Raw genomic sequence first — 18,877 nt, 5'->3', positions numbered from 1 at the left:
CAGAATGACGGATCTCCCGAAAAGCACAAAGCGGCAGACCGAGCACCACCGGCTCGGTCTGCTGCAGGACTTTGTGTACTGGCGTTCCCAGCCAGAAGTCGAGGAGAACCCCGTAGCCCTGGAGTTGGCTAACCGGGGCGCGGACCTCCTTGGCAAGGACCGCCCAGCTGGGCAGGAATACCCGCTGACTAAAGCCCGGAAATGCCTCCGTCGCCTGCAGCACCGGCTCACAGAGCGACGGGAGGAGCAGCAGGAAGAAACTCCATCGCTCTTCCTAGGAGCATGCTCTCTCCTCCCCGCCTGGGATGACACCGCCGCTGCCTGCCTAGCCAGCTTCCACGGCGAGCAGCCGCCTCCGTTGGAGGCTTATTTTTATCGGCCGGAGCGTCTGGGGCACGGCGGAATTCGCTGCTGCTGCCGCCGCACTGCCCCCGGCACCGCCTGTCCTGCCTGACCCGCCTGACCTGCCTGTAGTCCCTGCATCTGACACCGCTCTGCCTGCGGCACCGCCCGAGGCGACCACGGCTGCGCCCCCTGCTGGCCACGTGACGGCGGCGCCCGCCAAGGCGCCCCCTGCTGGCCACGTGTTGGAGGCGCCCGCCTCACCGGTGAGGCACCGGCCGCCTCACCAGGAGAAAAGACTCCCGTTCCCCTGTCTGGCCGGGAACAACGGCCTGGTGGACCCCACCTGTCAGTGTCCCGTAAGGGACGGGGCCACAGGCTTCGGGCCCGGTTCCCGCCCCCCTGCCCCCTTGCTCGCCCTCGCTCGCCTTGCTTGGGGCTCCGGGGTCGCCCGCTGCGCCTCCGACTCGTGGTCGCCGGTCGCCTCCGGGTTCCCCCACGGTGCCTCGGTGTCGGTCCTCGGTCACGCCTCCGGTGCCTTGTCGGTCGCATCCGGGCCCTCCTGCCTCGCCTGCTGCGGCTTCCCCCTCCTGCCCGCCCCCACTGCTGTTCCCTCCTGCTCCCTTCATGCCCCCTCCGTCTCTCCCTCGTCCCGTCCCCTTGGCCCCTGTATGGTTCCCTCCGGCTCCCTTCTTCCCCTCGCCTGCAGCCCCTCCGGCCACCGCCCGTCGCCTGTCTGAGCTCCCTCGGGCTTCGCTCCTCCCTCCTTTTCCTTTCGTCCCGCCTGTCTCTGCCCCTTGTCCCTCTGTTCCGCCTCTGTTCACCCCTGGCCCCTTTGTGTCGCCTGTGGGTGTTCCTTCTGTGCCCCCCGTGCCCCCCTCGTTACCTCGTGTGATTCCCTGATTGTTCTCACCTGTGACTCGTTACCAGTAGCTTGTCTTTTGTATTTAGTCCTTGTCTCAGTCAGTCTACCCAGATCCGTCATTGTATTGTTTCGATGTTTGTTCCTGTCAGCCTTCCCTCCGTGAATAAACCCCGTTTGTCCGTATTTACGGCTCCAGTCGCCTGCTTTCCGGCTCGCCTGACCCCAATCGTGACAATAACTTTGCCCAACACTGACAATAACATTTAATATATCCAAACCATCTGCAAAACTGCTAAAATAATTAACATTTAATAAATGCAAACCATCTGAAAAACACCTAAAACTAAATTCTAAATCTCATCCCTCCCCAAATTGCCTACTGCAAGCTCCATGTTATTTTTAAACTCATTGTATGTTTGGCCCACTGGCAGGTGGAGCACCAGAGAACGTGTGTTTGCCTTTGGGAACCCGGCCAGTCCATCCTCTGGGTGCAAAAATGCTAACTCTGGCTGCACCTCAAAACCCATTGCCGGGATTCGTCTGAAGCCTGTCGCAAAAATGAGGACGTGTTCCAGAGTGATTGGATGAGCAAGTGCCCCTGAAAGTAAATAGAAAAAGGTATGAAAGAAAACCAACAGGGCTGTTCCATTTAATCCCTAAAGTATACTGATATTTTTAACTTAGCACAGGGAGACGTACCTTCTATATCCAGGAGCCAATCCTTCCAAAAGGCAATGGTCCTGGCTTCCAGCTGTCTCCGATTACATCCTGGCAATGATCTACATCTGGCTTGGAAAAGCCCCACAAGATCACTGGCCTTCAGGGATGATGTGTCCTGGAGGAAGATTTTCTCAAAAGCTTGAGGGTGTAAGATGATTTCCTCCAGGACCCCAAGCGTATTCAGTCCTTCTCTGACTCTGACACCAGAAAAAAGGTGAATTAATTGTCACTGCAGTATTACTAGGGTGACACAGTGTTGCTGCTGCCTGGGTTCGGTCCCTGGGTCAGGGTCAGGGTCAGGGTTAGGGTCAGGGTTAGGGTTAGGGTTAGGGTCTTTCTGTGTGAAGTTCGCGTGGGTTTTCGCCGGGGGCTCCGGGTTCTTCCCACGGTCCAAAAGCGTGCAGGATAGGTTGATTGGTGAGTCTAAAATTGGCCCTGTAGTTGTGTGTGAGTGTGTGTGTGTGAGTGTACGTGTGAGTGTACGTGTGAGTGTGTGTGTGAGTGTACGTGTGAGTGTGTGTGTGAGTGTACGTGTGAGTGTGTGTGCCCTGCAGCATGTTGGTGACTGCGAAGGGTTGGTTCCCACCTGCGCCCCCAGTTGGGATTAAGCGGTTTTAGAAAATGGATGGATGGATAGATGGATGGATGTACTATTATTAATACTGTATGTACTTCTGCACATGCTGTTAAAATTCAGGACAATGGCTGACAAAAGTGCAACCAAGTATGAGAAGTGTAGGTAGTGTCAAATAAGGGCAAGTTTTCTGCTTGAAATACAGACTTACTGTTGGATGGCTGCTTGTATTCGCCCCTCACAGTAAAAATGGAGCACAGCCTCCATCAGCTGCTTACTGTCATCCAAAGACTGAAGGTGCCTCAGAGCTCCCATCGGAGCCAACTCATCCGCTGCTTCATTAACAGCCCGTCTGGCATCCTCAAGCGTCTCTGCACTGCTTATCTGAAATTATACAAACAGAAACACCTGGCAAACTAAACGCAAATTAATGAGTAAAAACATTACTTTTTTTTGTCCGATGTAATATCTCAAACTGTATCAAATACTGGACTTTACTGTGATTATGGGCAACCTTTTCAGGGCCTTGCATATTAGTAAAGTAGCCATAATTACAGGAAAGAAAAACCTATTAACTCATAGTTGTTTTTTATAATTCTTAACTGCATATATGCACATTGTAATGCATAAACAGGTTTAATTGATATAGTAAATGTAAAACTTTATGGAAGCAGTAATAACATTAGCTACTTTGTAGTTACCTAACAAGGTAAAGGTAAATGTACTTCATTGAACCACTGTTTCACATTTGGACATTTTAGTATTTACAAAAGGTAAGTTAACAAAAGATAAGTCCATGAAAGGTAAGTACATGTTTGCAGTGTGCCATGAAACTTGCCTTCTCCAGTTTAGTCCTTAGACCATGGTCTACCACTTCTTCAATGGTTGCTGGGACAGATGGAAGACTTAGGACTTGGTTGAAAAGCCTTTGTGAAAAAAAGTGAGGGGACACACCCCCCTGGATCAGGCAAACAGCCAACATTTGCCCTACAATTCTGTAGGTGTTGTTGTGAAGGGCTACAAACGAAAAGAGACATTGGGTAATCAAGCATGGTAATGTAATGTTAAAACATGATCTCTGGGCTCTTTATTAGGAACACATGTACACTTTCTCATTTCTGTTGTTGTCTAATCAGCCAGACATGCGGCAGCAGTACACTGCATTAAATCATGCAGATTCAGGTCAAGCTATTCACTTAATGTTCATATCATAAAGCAACTCAGCATGCATATTAGATCTTAAGGTGTGTGACTCTGGGATTCACTCCTGTCAGCCAAGAACAGGAATGTAACAGGAATCTGGGTTTCCAATGGGCACATTTACCCAATCTGGACAGATGGGGTTGCTTTTCTGTTCACAGTGGCTATAGAGTGTGATTATTTGAATTACTACACACTCACCACATGTCAGTTCAGAGCAGTATGGTCATTCTTCCCTGGCTTTTCTCGTTAACTCAATGTATCAGCCTACAAACCCTCTGCTCGCAGGTGTAAATTTTAGAGACACAAATGAAAATCCCAAAAGATCAGCAGCGGTTTGTGTAATACTCAAACCAGCCCATGTAATACCAATAACCATGCCATAGATATCTTTAAGATCTCATTTCCCCCTCATTACGATGATTGATGTGAACAGTAACTCAAGCCTATATCTGCAAGAATTATGCATTATGCTGCTGCCACTCGAGTTTCTGATTGGATATTTCAATTATTGAGTAGGTGAACAGGTGTTCCATATGAAGCAGACAATCAGTACAAACCTCTGCTGCACATGCATAACTCCCACAATCATCTGGCATTATTAAAAATGATCTGATTTGTACAGCTTTTTAATGAATGGTTAATCAGTTATGTCTATGTTGTTTGTGTACAAACATACCAACACTGTCAAGGGCCAGGTTACGTGCTTCTAGGGGCCCTTCAAATATCTGGTGTCCTTGGAGCTGTCTCAGTAGAAGTCTGCAAAACTCCCTGGTAGGTCCACATTCATCTATGGCCCCTTCTCCTTGACCATCCTCATCAATAAAAATGATGTCTAATTTTGACTCTGGATCAAAGGCTGGCCGTCTGAAGGCTCTCAAAGCACAGTCAAATTCTTCATTACGAAGAACATTTATCTGATTGGCTGGTGGAGTGAGGCGATGGACCCTTAACTTCAGAGTCTTAAGTCTTGCAGCAATGTCAAAAGGCCTATATTAAGAGAGGGAGATTAGAGAGCAGTGTTTGTTTACTGGCATGCACAAACAAAATTATGGTCTGCAATGTCAGTTTACTACACATTTTAATGCAGACCATAATTTGTTTAGTAACTATACAAAAGTAGTATTTTAGTATTTGTACAATAGAACAACATTTGTCCCTTAAAAACAATGGTCTCTTCAAAAATATGTACAGGTACGTACTCTTCAGGGTTTGGCATTGAGGGAGTGGAGGAAATATATACGGGACTGTGTCTTGGAGAGGAAGGAGAGTCAACAGCAGGGATTGTGATGGGAGGAGACGGAGCAGGGGGAAAGGTGGAGACACTGATTGGTGGAGATGGAGCAGGGGGAAAGGTGGAGACACTGATTGGTGGAGATGGAGCAGGGGGAAAGGTGGAGACACTGATTGGTGGAGATGGAGCAGGGGGAAAGGTGGAGACACTGATTGGTGGAGATGGAGCAGGGGGAAAGGTGGGGACACTGATTGGTGGAGATGGAGCAGGGGGAAAGGTGGAGACACTGATTGGTGGAGATGGAGCAGGGGGAAAGGTGGGGACACTGATTGGTGGAGACGGAGCAGGGGGAAAGGTGGAGACACTGATTGGTGGAGACGGAGCAGGGGGAAAGGTGGGGACACTGATTGGTGGAGACGGAGCAGGGGGAAAGGTGGAGACACTGATTGGTGGAGACGGAGCAGGGGGAAAGGTGGAGACACTGATTGGTGGAGACGGAGCAGGGGGAAAGGTGGGGACACTGATTGGTGGAGACGGAGCAGGGGGAAAGGTGGGGACACTGATTGGTGGAGACGGAGCAGGGGGAAAGGTGGAGACACTGATTGGTGGAGACGGAGCAGGGGGAAAGGTGGAGACACTGATTGGTGGAGACGGAGCAGGGGGAAAGGTGGAGACACTTATTGGTGGAGACGGAGCAGGGGGAACGTTGGAGACACTGATTGGTGGAGACGGAGCAGGGGGAAAGGTGGAGACTGTGGTAGGTGGGGCAGCTGACGATTGATTCTGAGCCATGGAGTTGTTTGATGTTATATCCTAAAATGAATTCAGAAATAAAATTAGCATGACTGTAGCTTAGCCAGACTTAAAGCACTTTTAGGACCTATGTAAGTTAATTTCCCAGTGGTTTAAAGCGTTTTTCAAGGAACATTTGTTTCTTGGGTCAAAATGCATATTTCTGCAATATTAATTCATCACTGATGCCCTCATAAAACAGTGCTAAGGCTCTCACCTCCACTTCATCCCCTGACATCCACAAAATGTACAAGGTACATGGTGCAGTAATGCCATTGTCTACTATGGAACCTTCCTTGGTGCTTAGGAGTGAGGTCGGTGACATGGCCACCTGAAGTGAAAACGTCTCACTGGCCATTTCATCACAGCCTGCAAAGGCAACTAGATCCTGCAAAATGAAACGTACAATGTGTATCAAATTTATTTATTTATTTTATCTAGCTAGCTCTGAACACTGAGTCGAAGAATAAGTGGGGTTAGAGAGATTTACTTGGAATGGTTGACCAGGTAGAAAGCGTCTCTGTTTTAAGCCACCATCAGGATACTTGAATTGAATGGTCATCCCATTTTCAGCCTCTGGTATGCCATTGATTTTTTCTTTTCTGGTATTTATGACCTACAAAACATAATATATCTTATGCGATAAATGACAATGTAGGATATTTACTGTATTTTCTACACGGTAAATGACTTACCTGTACTCTTCTCAGTTCCCGCTCCTGCCCTCGACTTCTCTCCTGATGTCATATGAAACTTTATTTTAAGTGATATTCAACTGAACAGAAGAAGGAGCTTAAGAGAGAATTTAAAAGAGAAATTATATTGCTTATGTAGAAGGACCTGCCCATATGAAAATGTCTGCATTTTCCTACCGTTTCTCTGTCTACTGAAAGTGAATGTTGAAATTCTTCATCCTGCTGGCTGCGAAGGGCATGCCATTCCGGCACGCCTGCTAGTTCAACAGCTTGCTCTGGAATCATGTCCTGAAATTACAGAAGCCATTGTTAAAGTACTACAGCCATTCACAAAAGGAACATCTCAATAGATTCCTTAGCAAAAAATGTACACTGACAATAATATAGTACAGTAGTAATATAAATTATTTGCTATTACGTAATGATGACAAGCAAATTAATGAATAAAGAAATAAATGATTACTATAGGTAAAAAATTATAATCGGTAATAAATTGCCTTAGAGTTTACTGACAGCATTTTGATGTAAGGATACAAATTAAAGACCCATCTAATACCTTCTCCTTCTCCTCAAACTGGTTTTGTTCTTCCTCCACCTCAAACCTGATTTCTTCTTCCTCCTCCTCAAACTTGATTTGTTCCTTCAACATAACCGCGTCATCCACATCCCTGAGCTCTTCTTCCTCACTGTCCTAAGAAATTGAGGATGAAACAATAATATATTTTTATGTTTATTCATACAACTGCAATAAAGCCAATTCAAAAATAAACAGCAAATAAATTATTTGCAATTACATCGCAATGACAAGAAAATTAATAAAGTAATAAATGATTACTATAGGCAAAAAATATATAATTAGTAATAAATCACCTAAGAGTTTACTGACAGCCTTTTTGATATAAGGATACCAACTAAAGACCCCATCTTATACCTCCTCCTCCTCCTCTTCCTCCTCCTCAAACTGGTTTTGTTCTTCTTCCTCCTCAGACCTGATTTGTTCCTCCAACATAACCGTGTCATCCACATCCCTGAGCTCTTCTTCCTCACTGTCCTAAGAAATTGAGGATGAAACAACAATAATAATAATAATAATAATACATTTTATTTAAAAGGCGCCTTTCTGACACTCAAGGTCACCGTACAGGCATACATAAAATTTATACACACTACAAAGAATAAAATGCAAAAAAAATTAATAAATATAAATGACAAATAAATGGATTTTACAATGAATAGGCTCGCTTGAACAGATAGGTTTTAAGTCCAGATTTGAAATGAGAAAAAGAGTCCATGTTTCTAAGATGAGATGGGAGGGAATTCCAAAGGCGGGGTGCAGAGCGGCTAAATGCTCTGCTCCCCATTGTGGTAAGACGGACAGGTGGAACAGACAAATATAATGAGGAAGAGGATCTGAGAGAACGAGATGGAATAGAAACATGAAGGAGGTCAGATAAATAGGGGGGGGGGAGAGGTTGTGGATAGCTTTAAATGTCAGCAAGAGGACTTTAAACTGGATACGGAACTGAATAGGGAGCCAGTGTAACTGCTGAAGAACAGGAGTGATGTGGTGGACGGATGGGGTTCGGGTAATAATTCGGGCAGCTGAATTCTGGACTTGCTGAAGTTTACGGAGGGACTTGTGAGGGAGACCCAAAAGAAGTGAATTGCAGTAGCCTAGACGGGAAGTCACTAGACTGTGAACAAGAATGGCTGCAGAATAGGGGGTAAGAGATGGACGGAGACGATTAATATTTCTGAAGTGAAAGTAAGCTGACCGGGTAATGTTATTAATGTGTGATTGAAATGATAGTGTGCTATCTAGGATGACACCCAGACTCCTAACCTCCTAAAACATAATATTTTTATGTTTATTCATACAACTGCAATAAAGCCAATTCAAAAATAAACAGCAAATAAATTATTTGCAATTACATCGCAATGACAAGAAAATTAATAAAGTAATAAATGATTACTATAGGCAAAAAATATATAATTAGTAATAAATCACCTAAGAGTTTACTGACAGCCTTTTTGATATAAGGATACCAACTAAAGACCCCATCTTATACCTCCTCCTCCTCCTCTTCCTCCTCCTCAAACTGGTTTTGTTCTTCTTCCTCCTCAGACCTGATTTGTTCCTCCAACATAACCGCGTCATCCACATCCCTGAGCTCTTCTTCCTCACTGTCCTAAGAAATTGAGGATGAAACAATAATATATTTTTATGTTCTTACTGCAATAAAGGCGATTAAAAAATAAACAGCAAATAAATGATTTGCAATTACATAATAATAACAAGAAAATTAATAAAGTAATAAATGATTACTATAGGCAAAAAATTATAATTAGTAATAAATTGCCTTAGAGTTTACTGACAGCCTTTTTGATATAAGGATACCAACTAAAGACCCATCTTATACCTCCTCTTCCTCCTCCTCAAACTGGTTTTGTTCCTCCAACATATCCCTGTCATCCACAATCCTGAACTCCTCTTCCCCATTGTCCTATGAAATTGACAATGAATCAATAATATATATTTATGTTCTTATTCATGCAACTGCAATAAAGGTAATTCAAAAATATTGCAAATAACCTTTGTGTATGTTGAATTTACTTTTTTCCTCACAAATTTTATTGTTATGGCCTATGTGAAATTTGAGAGGCTTTGGAAGTCGATTCAATTGATAGTAACATACCTTTGGTCTGATGTATACAGCTGATCTTCTCAGCTCAGGACATGCAATTATAGAAATGGGACAGATAGAGGGGAGATCCAGTTTGTGGATTCTCCTACGTCTGTCAACTCTGTAAAGGGAGAAGTCACCCTGTAAACGAGGGAATTCTTCTCTTATTTTCTTAATGAATGCACTCTCTGGCATGGAGAGTGGCACCACAATTTTCTTTACTGATGACCCTGCTGTTGTGGAAAAATGAAAACCACAAATGTAATTGGATGATAGGGTTTTCTTTCTATAATTTAACAAATAAAACAACTCAGTTACTGAAACCCACAACATTCGGTTAGTCTTACTATTATTAAACCAGCTACCCTAGATTGTTAGAGAATTATCTTAAATCCCAGTTGATTTCATTTGTCTTGGTTAAGCATCTCTATATAAAGGTTAAGTAAGCAGGAGTTATAAGCAATCTCTGTCCCTTTCTAAGCCTGCTCTACCAACTTACCCCTTGGTATAAATATAGAATCTCTGCTATTTGGCAGAATAGCCATTCGTATTGTGGTTAGCCGCTGTCTGACTCGTACTGTCCTTCTGGCCTTCTGACCTTTATAAAAAACAAGCACATCAGATCGGCAAATTAATTTATGTTAGCAAATGTGAAATAAAGACAGTTAAAAAAATGACAATTTTCATATGGTGCCTGATAGAGCCTTTTCAATGAATGTTCTGAATGTTAATTATTGTATTAGCATTTTTAAATTCTCAATTCGATGGGCTACAGTTTTCCATATTTTAAACTTATCTAATAAGCCAGGGTACAAATATGGACAAATCTATCTGGATTGTTCTGAATCTGGACACAGTGGGCACAGCACATGTAATCCACGTAGATTTTACGTGGATATTTGGTGAAGTGGTGGATCCGCCAATTTGCACCTGATAACCACATAGATTTCATGTGATTTTAGGCACGTATGAAAGATGTACTAAATGTACTAACTTAAGTTCCATGTGGAGGTGTATATCCCACTATAAGTCTTTGCCTAATTAACTGGAAATCACATGTAAATTAAATGGCATGTAATATGATTACAATGTATTAATTAAAAACTGTTAGAGAAACTGATCCTGAAAATCCATGGGGTGTGCATTGTCCCACAGGATCCCCTGATCAAGGCACACTTCATAGGACATGGCTGTCCCATTTTGTTTTAGAGCTATTAACCCCTTAGTATGCTGCCCCATTGCACTTTAAGTGGATGGAATATAATAATTAATAACTATTACAGACAAAAATAATCTGAAAATCCAAGGGGTGTGCATTGTTCCCTGTAGTCCACTGATCAAAGCACACTTCACTAGATGTGCCTGTCTTGTCTAGTTCTGAAGTTATTAACCCATTCATGTATTGTCCCATTGCATATTATACAGATACATTCAAACATTCAAAAATTAATAAAAATTCGTAAAGCAATCTGGGAAACAAAGGCGTGTGAAACAGTCACCATGAGCCCAAAATGCTAAAGCACCATGTCGTTATAGCTGACAGGACCTATTATATTACCTATTAACATCATTTGGCACAAATCGCAAAATGGTTTGAAGCGCAAAAATAATCAGTGTGCATCGTTCTCTGTGTACTGGACATCACAATTTTGTCATTAAAAACCTTACTTCAGTTAAAAGTTATTAAAGCCAGAAAACTGAATATCGAATATGAGGCTAAATTAGCCGCGGTTGCTAACCTCTGGCTTATTCCTTATCATCACTGCACCATCACTGTCTTTAAACAAAACGTCACATCCTTTAGCATGCCTACGCTACGCTAGCTCGACAAGATGATTTTTTCACTCTGCTGCGCCCAAAACATTAACACGCACGCCACATCATTTCCTATGCATGCCACTTATTTTGCCGTATATGTCACCAACCTAGCTGAAAGGCCAGGCCAGTGTACTCCAAAAAAAAAATAAGAAATAAGGCGACAGAGTCCTATGTTGGGCGAGAAAAACAGCGACACGTTTCCGCAACAGTGCTTCCGTGCAGGATTTTTTCCAAGATCATTTCTCAAACTTAGAAACAGCTTAATACAAAAAAAAGAAAATGCAATATATCTGCACAACAGTATGTAAATATTGTAATACTGCAATAGATATATAAGCATTAATCACATTTCAATTATTATGGAAAGATTACAATAACCCTCTGGTGCAATCAATAACTCGTGTTCACAATTCAAATGAGAAAACATACAGTGTGTGTGTGCACACATATATATATATATATATATATATTAGGGCTGTCAAAATTAACGGGTTAACGCGGATTAATCCAACATCATGATTAATCTGATAAAAATTTTTAACGCAATTAACCCATCTGCAGCGCAGAATGATTTAAAATCCCTGAAATGTCTCTGTCAGCCCATTTCGGGCAGTTTTGGTGCGTTCTGTTTGGCCTCGGAACTCGTACTCCAGCGCGGAGGAGGAAAGTGTGTGTGTGTATATATATATATATATATAGTGGACGGAGTACCCAGAGGAAACCCCACGACGACATGGGGAGAGCATGCAAACTCCACACACAAGTGACCCAAGCGGAGACTCAAACCCAGGTCCCAGAGGTGTGAGGCAACAGTGCTAACCACTGCACCACCATGCCACCCCTATCCACGATATTCTACAGGAATATTGCAGAACTTCTACAGGAAAATCGTTAACCAGCAGGAGGAGAAGCTTTGTTTCCCCTTTCTGGTTGTACCTTATAGACTCTGGTCCGTCTCCTATTCTTTCCACCAAGTGATGTACAGGTACATCCTTCTCCCAATAGTCCCTCAACTTTCCAGGTCCTCCTCTTTGAGAAAGGTTGCGGACCACCACTCTATGACCAGGCTGGAGGATAGCCCCCTTTACCTTTGTTTGACGACTTGCGGCTGTTCTCAGCTGCAATTCTGTAAGCTTTCTTCATCCTTGCAGCCCATCTTGGGGGCGCTGCCATAAAAGAGAAAAAATGGCGAGTAACCCACTGACTCATGTTTTATATGCATGTACAATGTGTGGTAGATGATTGCTCCATTCATTTTTTTTTTCTTCTTGGAGAGTGCGTAACATCTGGAGGAGAGTCCTATTAAATCTTTCTGCCGGACTGCACTGCGGATGATATGGTGTGGTGTGTGAGTGTGAAATGGCAGACAACTGTTGCAGTCTCTGAAAGAGGCTATTCCCAAACTCACAACTTTGATCGTGATGAAGCTTTTCGGGGTATCCGAGATGGGGATAAAGTCATAAAAAAATCTTTTCAGCTGCCGTTTTGCCAGATTTATTCCTTGTTGGATAAGCCTGTGTAGTGCTGGGCGATCCAGATATGGTTTTGTTCATTTGAGCTATGTTTCTTTGAATACTTCAAAATCAATAACCTTTTATAATTTTAAGGGAATTTTGTATGTAAACAGTAAAATTTGTTGGAAAATAAGTATTTGTTTACTAATATTGTTTATTTCCATGTATTCATTATTCATACCAGAATAGGGTTATTTTTATTATTATTTTGATTATTACATTATTACATGGAACAGCATTGTGAAACTATAATATTGATAATTATCGATATCAGTCAATACAGGAAAAAATATTGTGATATTTTTTTTTGCCATATCGCCCAGCTCTAAGCCTGTGCATAGCTTGTGAAGTGATCAATCAGAATTAGAATATATTCATGCCCTCTTTTACTAGGATCCAGATGTAGGTAATCAATACTGACTAATTCGAATGGTATAGTGGTCGAGATTGAACCCATTGGTGCTCTCTGTGGAATCGTAGGGCTAGATAAATGACTTTATCTGCCCCAAAATGGGCCATATCATCATGCAAGTTCCTCAACACAAGAGACTTCAACTTGTGGGGTAGAACTAACTGCTTGTATTGTCCCGTCACCTGGTACAATATTCCATCTTTAACCACAAGTTTGTTCCATTCATACAGGAGTCTCCTGGTCCCTCTATCAATTGTTCTTTTGTCATTTTTATTTGCTATCCATCCATTTTCTTTCAAGGAGATGACTTCTTTAATGGATGCGTCTTCATGCTGTGCAGCTTTTATATTTTCTGGTGTCACAATGTTCTGTGATGATGCAACCTCCTCCTCACTGGTGTTAAGCTGTACAAGTTAAACACCATGGGATGTCATTATCTTTTGCTGCTTTGATGCCTTGCCATACGGCAGACACTGTCTCTGGGGACACGGTTTCCGTATGTTCCTCCATGTCTTATTTCACTGGGTATCTTAACAAAGTATCGACATCTGCATTCATCTTGCCCGGACCGTATTTAATCTCAAAGTGGAAATCGGCTAGTTCCCCAACCCAGCAGTGTCCAATGGCATTTAACCTTGCAGTACTCAGAATATATGTTAACAGATTATTATCTGTGTACACTGTGAATGTGGGTGCATAATACAGGTAATCACGAAACCGGTCACAGATCGCCCACTTGAGTGCTAGAAATTCCAGTTTACCTGAGTGTAGGTGATAATTCTTTTCTGCAGGGGTTAAGGTCTGTGAACCATAGGCAATGACACGAAGTCGGTTGTCCTGCCGTTGGTAAAGAACCTCAGCCAACCCATCACCGGATGCGTCAGTATGCAACACAAATGACAGGTCGAAGTCGGGGTAGGCTAGGACAGGGGGATTTGTGAGCATCTCTACCAACTTTGAGACTACTCCCTGGTGTTCCTCTGTCCAGTCAACGGGCTTCCTGGAAGGTACATGCCCTCTATCTTTACCATCTGCCTTATTCTTGGGTTTACTAGACTGGCATTTTGTACCCCAGTTGGCTTCTTCTGAACTCTGGAGGAGGACAGGCTAAGTGGGAGAAGTCTTGGATAAAAGATCTATAATAGCCCAGGAATCCAAGTAGAGACCGAACCTCACCAGCTGTCTGGGGTTTCTTCTCTTTAATGGCCCAAACTGCCTCCAAGTCTTTTGGATCAATTTGAATCCCCTCTCCGGACACCAGACGTCCGATGTAACGTACTTGTCTCTTGAAAAGTTTGCACTTCTGTGGACGGAGCTTAATACCATGTTTTCTCATTTGAGCCAACACCTGCCTAAGGTGATTCACATGTTTGTCAAAAGTTTTAGAGTAGCAGAGGACATCATCTAGATATGGAACACAGCACTCATCCCTAATACTCTCCAACACTCCCTCCATGCACCGCTGAAATGCTGCTGGAGCATTAGTAAGCCCAAAAGGAATACGGGCCCATTCATATAGGACTCAAGGGGTGCTGAAAGCCGTGAGATGCCTGGACTCCTCGCCGACGAAACCCTGATGATAGGCACTGCCTTGATCCAAGTTGCAGAACCATGAATATCCACCAAGACTATCTAGCAGATCCTGTATTCTAGGCAGTGGATGATGGTCAGGCACTGTCTTTCGATTGAGCTCTACATAAAGCCGTAAGCCACTGTCTTTCTTGTGAACACATACTGGTGAGGAGTATGGTGAAATTGATTTCCTGATCCAGCCTCTATCCAGAACATTGTGCGCATAGTCTTTAACTTCCTGAGAAAGAGGTCTCGGGATGGAGTTATAACATTTCTGGACTGGGTTGTCATCAGTCAGGTTGACCTTGGGATGCATCCAATGTCTCCTACATGCCTCGCAAAGACATCAGACTCTTCATATAACATTTGTCTTACCACCCCTTGATCTTCCGCTGGTAAGTGACTTAAATCGACTGTAGAATGCCACTTTTCTCTAAAACTGGTAACATCCTCTGTCGTCCTCAAGCCATCAGTTCCCCTGTCATTATCGCATGTCTGAGATGAACAGAGGAAGGCACCAAGGCCTCTGGTGGTATCATCTGTAGCTCCAGAATTTATGCGTACCCGTCTACATTCTACTGTTAGCTCAACAGTTTCAAGCACAGTCCTCTGGGGTAAGTATATGTCATGTCAGGTGGGGTTCTGGATAGGGATCCTCACTGTCTTTGAAACACCAGAGGGCACATCTACCAAGGCGGGGAACAGTTCAAAACCATCTGGATGCTTCTGTTCTATCATGGGTCCAAACATTATCATCCCTCCATATGGCCAGACCCTCACACGACACTTCAATTCTCATACCTGCCCAGCATGAATTATGAGTCCCCTTTTTCCACTCCTTATTTTACAGTCCTTAGACCCATCTCTCAGAGACATTGCACTGATGGTAGATATTAGACTTTCCACTGTATATTTCTGCATGTCCGTGACCTCAAAAGATTACAGAAATTGATGCCATCACTTTCTTTCATCAGCTCCTCAATCACGTTAACACCCAGGAGCGGCACATCACCACAGCTTTGACTTACGAGCATTGGTTTGACCATGTCTGTTGCTCTTAATCTCAAGGAGAATATCTCAGTTTATATCTCGCTGAAATCTTAATGTAAAATCATGAAAACAAACGCTGGCTAAATCCGTAATCTGTGTTCTTTTCAAAACGTCCATTGTCGGAAGTATTAAAGTTTTTTAAATTAGGTTAAATCGGCAAAAAAGTAAACCATGTCATCTTACTTTGTTTTACCTGCATTGGGGGCGTGTAGTACCGCTGTTACCCGAAGATCGCTATTCACATTATAAATAGCATTAGCTCGCATTCAAATCACATTCGCATGGTAATTTGATTAACAGCGCAACGGTGAAACGCGATCCAGATACATCCCCGTCAGCGTCATAAAAGGGGGGTAGGGACGTGGCCAGGTGACAATGGCTCATTCATACACATGAAAGTTGCTACATATTCAATGAAAGGAGCCAGAAATAGTGACATGACTTAGGTTTTCTTATTTATTTATCCAAATAGTCATCTTCATGTAGCCAAGAATTTGGTGATCAGATATCTGAGATCAAAACAAACTGCCAGCATTGCTTACTATGTACTTTTATAATATTTCTGCAAGTGTTCCAAACTACATTTTGCAATGTGTATATTTTGATGTCAAATTACAAACTTAAAAATCTGACATATTTACAATATACATTAAAATAACGATGAGTATAATGGCAAACAAATATATAAGAAATAATTTATTTGCCATGAATTAAGTTTATCCTCTCCTAGAGCCAACACCTTATCGTGGCGGAGAGGTTTGCGTGTTCCAATGATCCCAGGAGCTAAGTTACCTGGGGCTTTAAGCCCCTGGTAGGGTCACCCAAGGCAAACAGGTCCTGGGCGAGGAACCAAAGTGCGGCTCACAAGACCCCTTATGATGAATAAAAACATAGATTCACGTTTTCCCTTGCCCGGACGCGGGTCACCAGGGCCCCCCCCTGGAGCCAGGCCTGGGGGTGGGGCTCGATGGCGAGCGCCTGGTGGCCTGGCCTACACCCATGGGGCCTGGTCGGGCACAGCCTGAACAAGGCACGTGGGTCCCCTATCCAATGGGCTCACCACCTGTAGGAGGGGCCATAGGGGTCGGGTGCAGTGTGGGTTGGGCAGTGGCCGAAGGCGGGGACCTTGGCGGTCCGATCCTCGGCTGCATAAGCTAGCTCTAGGGACATGGAATGTCACCTCTCTGGTGGGGAAGGAGCCTGAGCTGGTGCGCGAGGCTGTGAGGTTCCGACTAGATGTAGTCAGGCTCACCTCGACGCACGGCTTGGGCTCTGGAACCAGTCTCCTCGAAGGGGGTTGGACCCTCTTCCACTCTGGAGTTGCTCACGGGGAGAGGCGCCGAGCTGGCTGGGCGCCTGTACATTGGGGTTTACCGCAGTGGACGAGAGGGTAGCCTCCCTTCGCCTTCGAGTGGGGGGACGGGTCCTGACTGTTGTTTGCGCTTATGCGCCAAATGGCAGTTCAGAATACCCACCCTTTTTGGAGTCCTTGGAAGGGGTGTTGGAGAGCGCTCCTCCCGGGGACTCTCTTGTTCTGCTGGGGGACTTCAATGCTCACGTGGGCAATGACAGTGAGACCTGGAGGGGCGTGATTGGGAGGAACGGCCCCCCCGATCTGAACCAGAGTGGTGTTTTGTTGTTGGATTTCTGTGCTCGTCATGGATTCTCCATAATGAACACTATATTCAAGTATAAGGGTGTCCATATGTGCACTTGGCACTAGGACACCCTAGGCTGCAGTTCGATGATCGACTTTGTGGTCGTATCATCGGACTTGCGGCCTCATTTATTGGACACTCGGGTGAGGAGAGGGGTGGAGCTGTCAACCGATCACCACCTGGTGGTGGGTTGGCTCTGCTGGTGGGGGAGGAAGCCGGTCAGACCTGGCAGACCCAAACGTATAGTGTGGGTCTGCTGGGAACGTCTGGCGGAATCCCCTGTCAGAGGGAGTTTCAACTCCTACCTCCGGCAGAACTTCGCCCATGTCCCAGGGAAGGCGGGGGACATCGAGTCCGAATGGGCCATGTTCCGCGCCTCCGTTGTGGAGGCAGCTGACCAGAGCTGTGGCCATAAGGTGGTCGGTGCTTGTCGCGGCGGCAATCCCCAAACCCGCTGGTGGACACCGGCAGTGAGGGATGTTGTCAAGCTGAAGAAGGAGTCCAATCGGGCCTTTTTGGCCTGTGAGACTCCGGAAGCAGCTGATGAGTACCGGCAGGCTAAGCGGAATGCGGCTTCGGCGGTCACTGAGGCAAAAACTTGGGTATGGGAGAATGGAGAATGACTTCTGGACGGCTTTGAGGAGATTCTGGTCCACCATCCGGTGTCTCAGGGTGGGAAAGTGGTGCAGCATCAACACTGTTTATGGTGGGGATGGTGCGCTGCTGACCTCAACTCGGGACGTTGTGGGTTGGTGGAAGGAATACTTCGAAGACCTCCTCAATCCCACCGACACACCTTCCAATGAGGAAGCAGAGTCTGGGGACTTGGGGTCGACTCACCTATCTCTGGGGCAGAGGTCGCTGAGGTGATTAAAAAGCTCCTCGGTGGCCGGGCCCCGGGGATGGATGAGATCCGCCCGGAGTTCCTCAAGGCTCTGGATGTTGCGGGGCTGTCTTGGTTGACAAGGATCTGCGGCATCGCGTGGACATCGGGGGCGGACCGGGGTGGTGGTCCCCATCTTCAAGAAGGGGAACCGGAAGGTGTGTTCCAACTATAGGGGGATCACACTCCTCAGCCTCCCTGGTAAGGTCTATTTGGGGGTGCTGGAGAGGAGGGTCCGTCGGATAGTTGAACCTCGGATTCAAGAGGAACAGTGTGGTTTTCGCCCTGGCTGTGGAACAGTGGACCAGCTTTATACTCTCGGCAGGGTCCTGGAGGGTGTGTGGCAGTTTGCCCAACCAGTCTACATGTGCTCTGTGGACTTGGAGAAGGCATTTGACTGCATCCCTCGGGGAGTCCTGTGGGGAGTGCTCCGGGAGTATAGGGTGCCAGACTGCCTTATAAGGGCTGTTCGGTCCCTGCACAACCGGTGTCAGAGCTTGGTCCGCATTGCCGGCAGTAAGTTGGACTCGTTCCCGGTGAGGGTTGGACTCTGCCAGGGCTGCCCTTTATCACCGATTCTGTTCATAACCTTTATGGACCGAATTTATAGGCGCAGCCAGGGTGTTGAGGGTGTCCGGTTTGGTGACCTCAGGATTAGGTCTCTTCTTTTTGCAGATGATGTGGTTCTGTTGGCCTCATCAGACTGTGACCTGCAGCTCTCACTGGAACAGTTCGCAGCCGAGTGTGAAGCGGCTGGAATGAAAATCAGCACCTTCAAATCCGAGACCATGGTCCTCAGCTGGAAAAGGGTGGAGTCTCATCAACGGACTCGGTGGAGCGGGTGACTCCAACAACCCCTAGACC

At 45.2% G+C, this 18,877-nt stretch overlaps 1 protein-coding gene across 1 annotated transcript; it reads right to left on the bottom strand.

The window, feature by feature from the left end:
- Positions 1–981: 981 nt before the first annotated feature.
- On the bottom strand, positions 982–8,607 carry LOC111853611 (uncharacterized). Its single transcript, XM_072715043.1, has 13 exons — positions 8,492–8,607; positions 7,354–7,473; positions 6,979–7,113; positions 6,600–6,710; positions 6,423–6,464; positions 6,218–6,343; positions 5,945–6,115; positions 4,904–5,748; positions 4,381–4,691; positions 3,340–3,518; positions 2,713–2,885; positions 1,907–2,124; positions 982–1,805 (listed from the first exon to the last, which is right to left on the bottom strand). The coding sequence occupies exons 1-13, from the start codon at positions 8,567–8,569 to the stop codon at positions 1,558–1,560; spliced, it is 2,757 nt and encodes a 918-aa protein (XP_072571144.1). The 5' UTR covers positions 8,570–8,607; the 3' UTR covers positions 982–1,557.
- Between the last annotated feature and the right edge of the window lie 10,270 nt (positions 8,608–18,877).

The sequence above is a fragment of the Paramormyrops kingsleyae genome, chromosome 8, assembly GCF_048594095.1.
Source record: "Paramormyrops kingsleyae isolate MSU_618 chromosome 8, PKINGS_0.4, whole genome shotgun sequence".
In the NCBI taxonomy this organism is placed as follows: Eukaryota; Metazoa; Chordata; class Actinopteri; order Osteoglossiformes; family Mormyridae; genus Paramormyrops; species Paramormyrops kingsleyae.
The sequence above is the reverse complement of the archived record's forward strand: the minus strand, read 5'-3'. Positions and strand labels throughout refer to the sequence as shown.

Excerpts from the sequence above, each read along its gene's own strand:
- LOC111853611 (XM_072715043.1), bottom strand. The coding sequence starts at position 8,569 with ATGTTGGAGGAACAAATCAGGTCTGAGGAGGAAGAAGAACAAAACCAG. Across the intron at positions 4,692-4,903 it reads TCAATGCCAAACCCTGAAGA|GCCTTTTGACATTGCTGCAA; the intron begins GTACGTACCTGT and ends CTCTTAATATAG. Across the intron at positions 1,806-1,906 it reads TTGGCTCCTGGATATAGAAG|GGGCACTTGCTCATCCAATC; the intron begins GTACGTCTCCCT and ends ATTTACTTTCAG.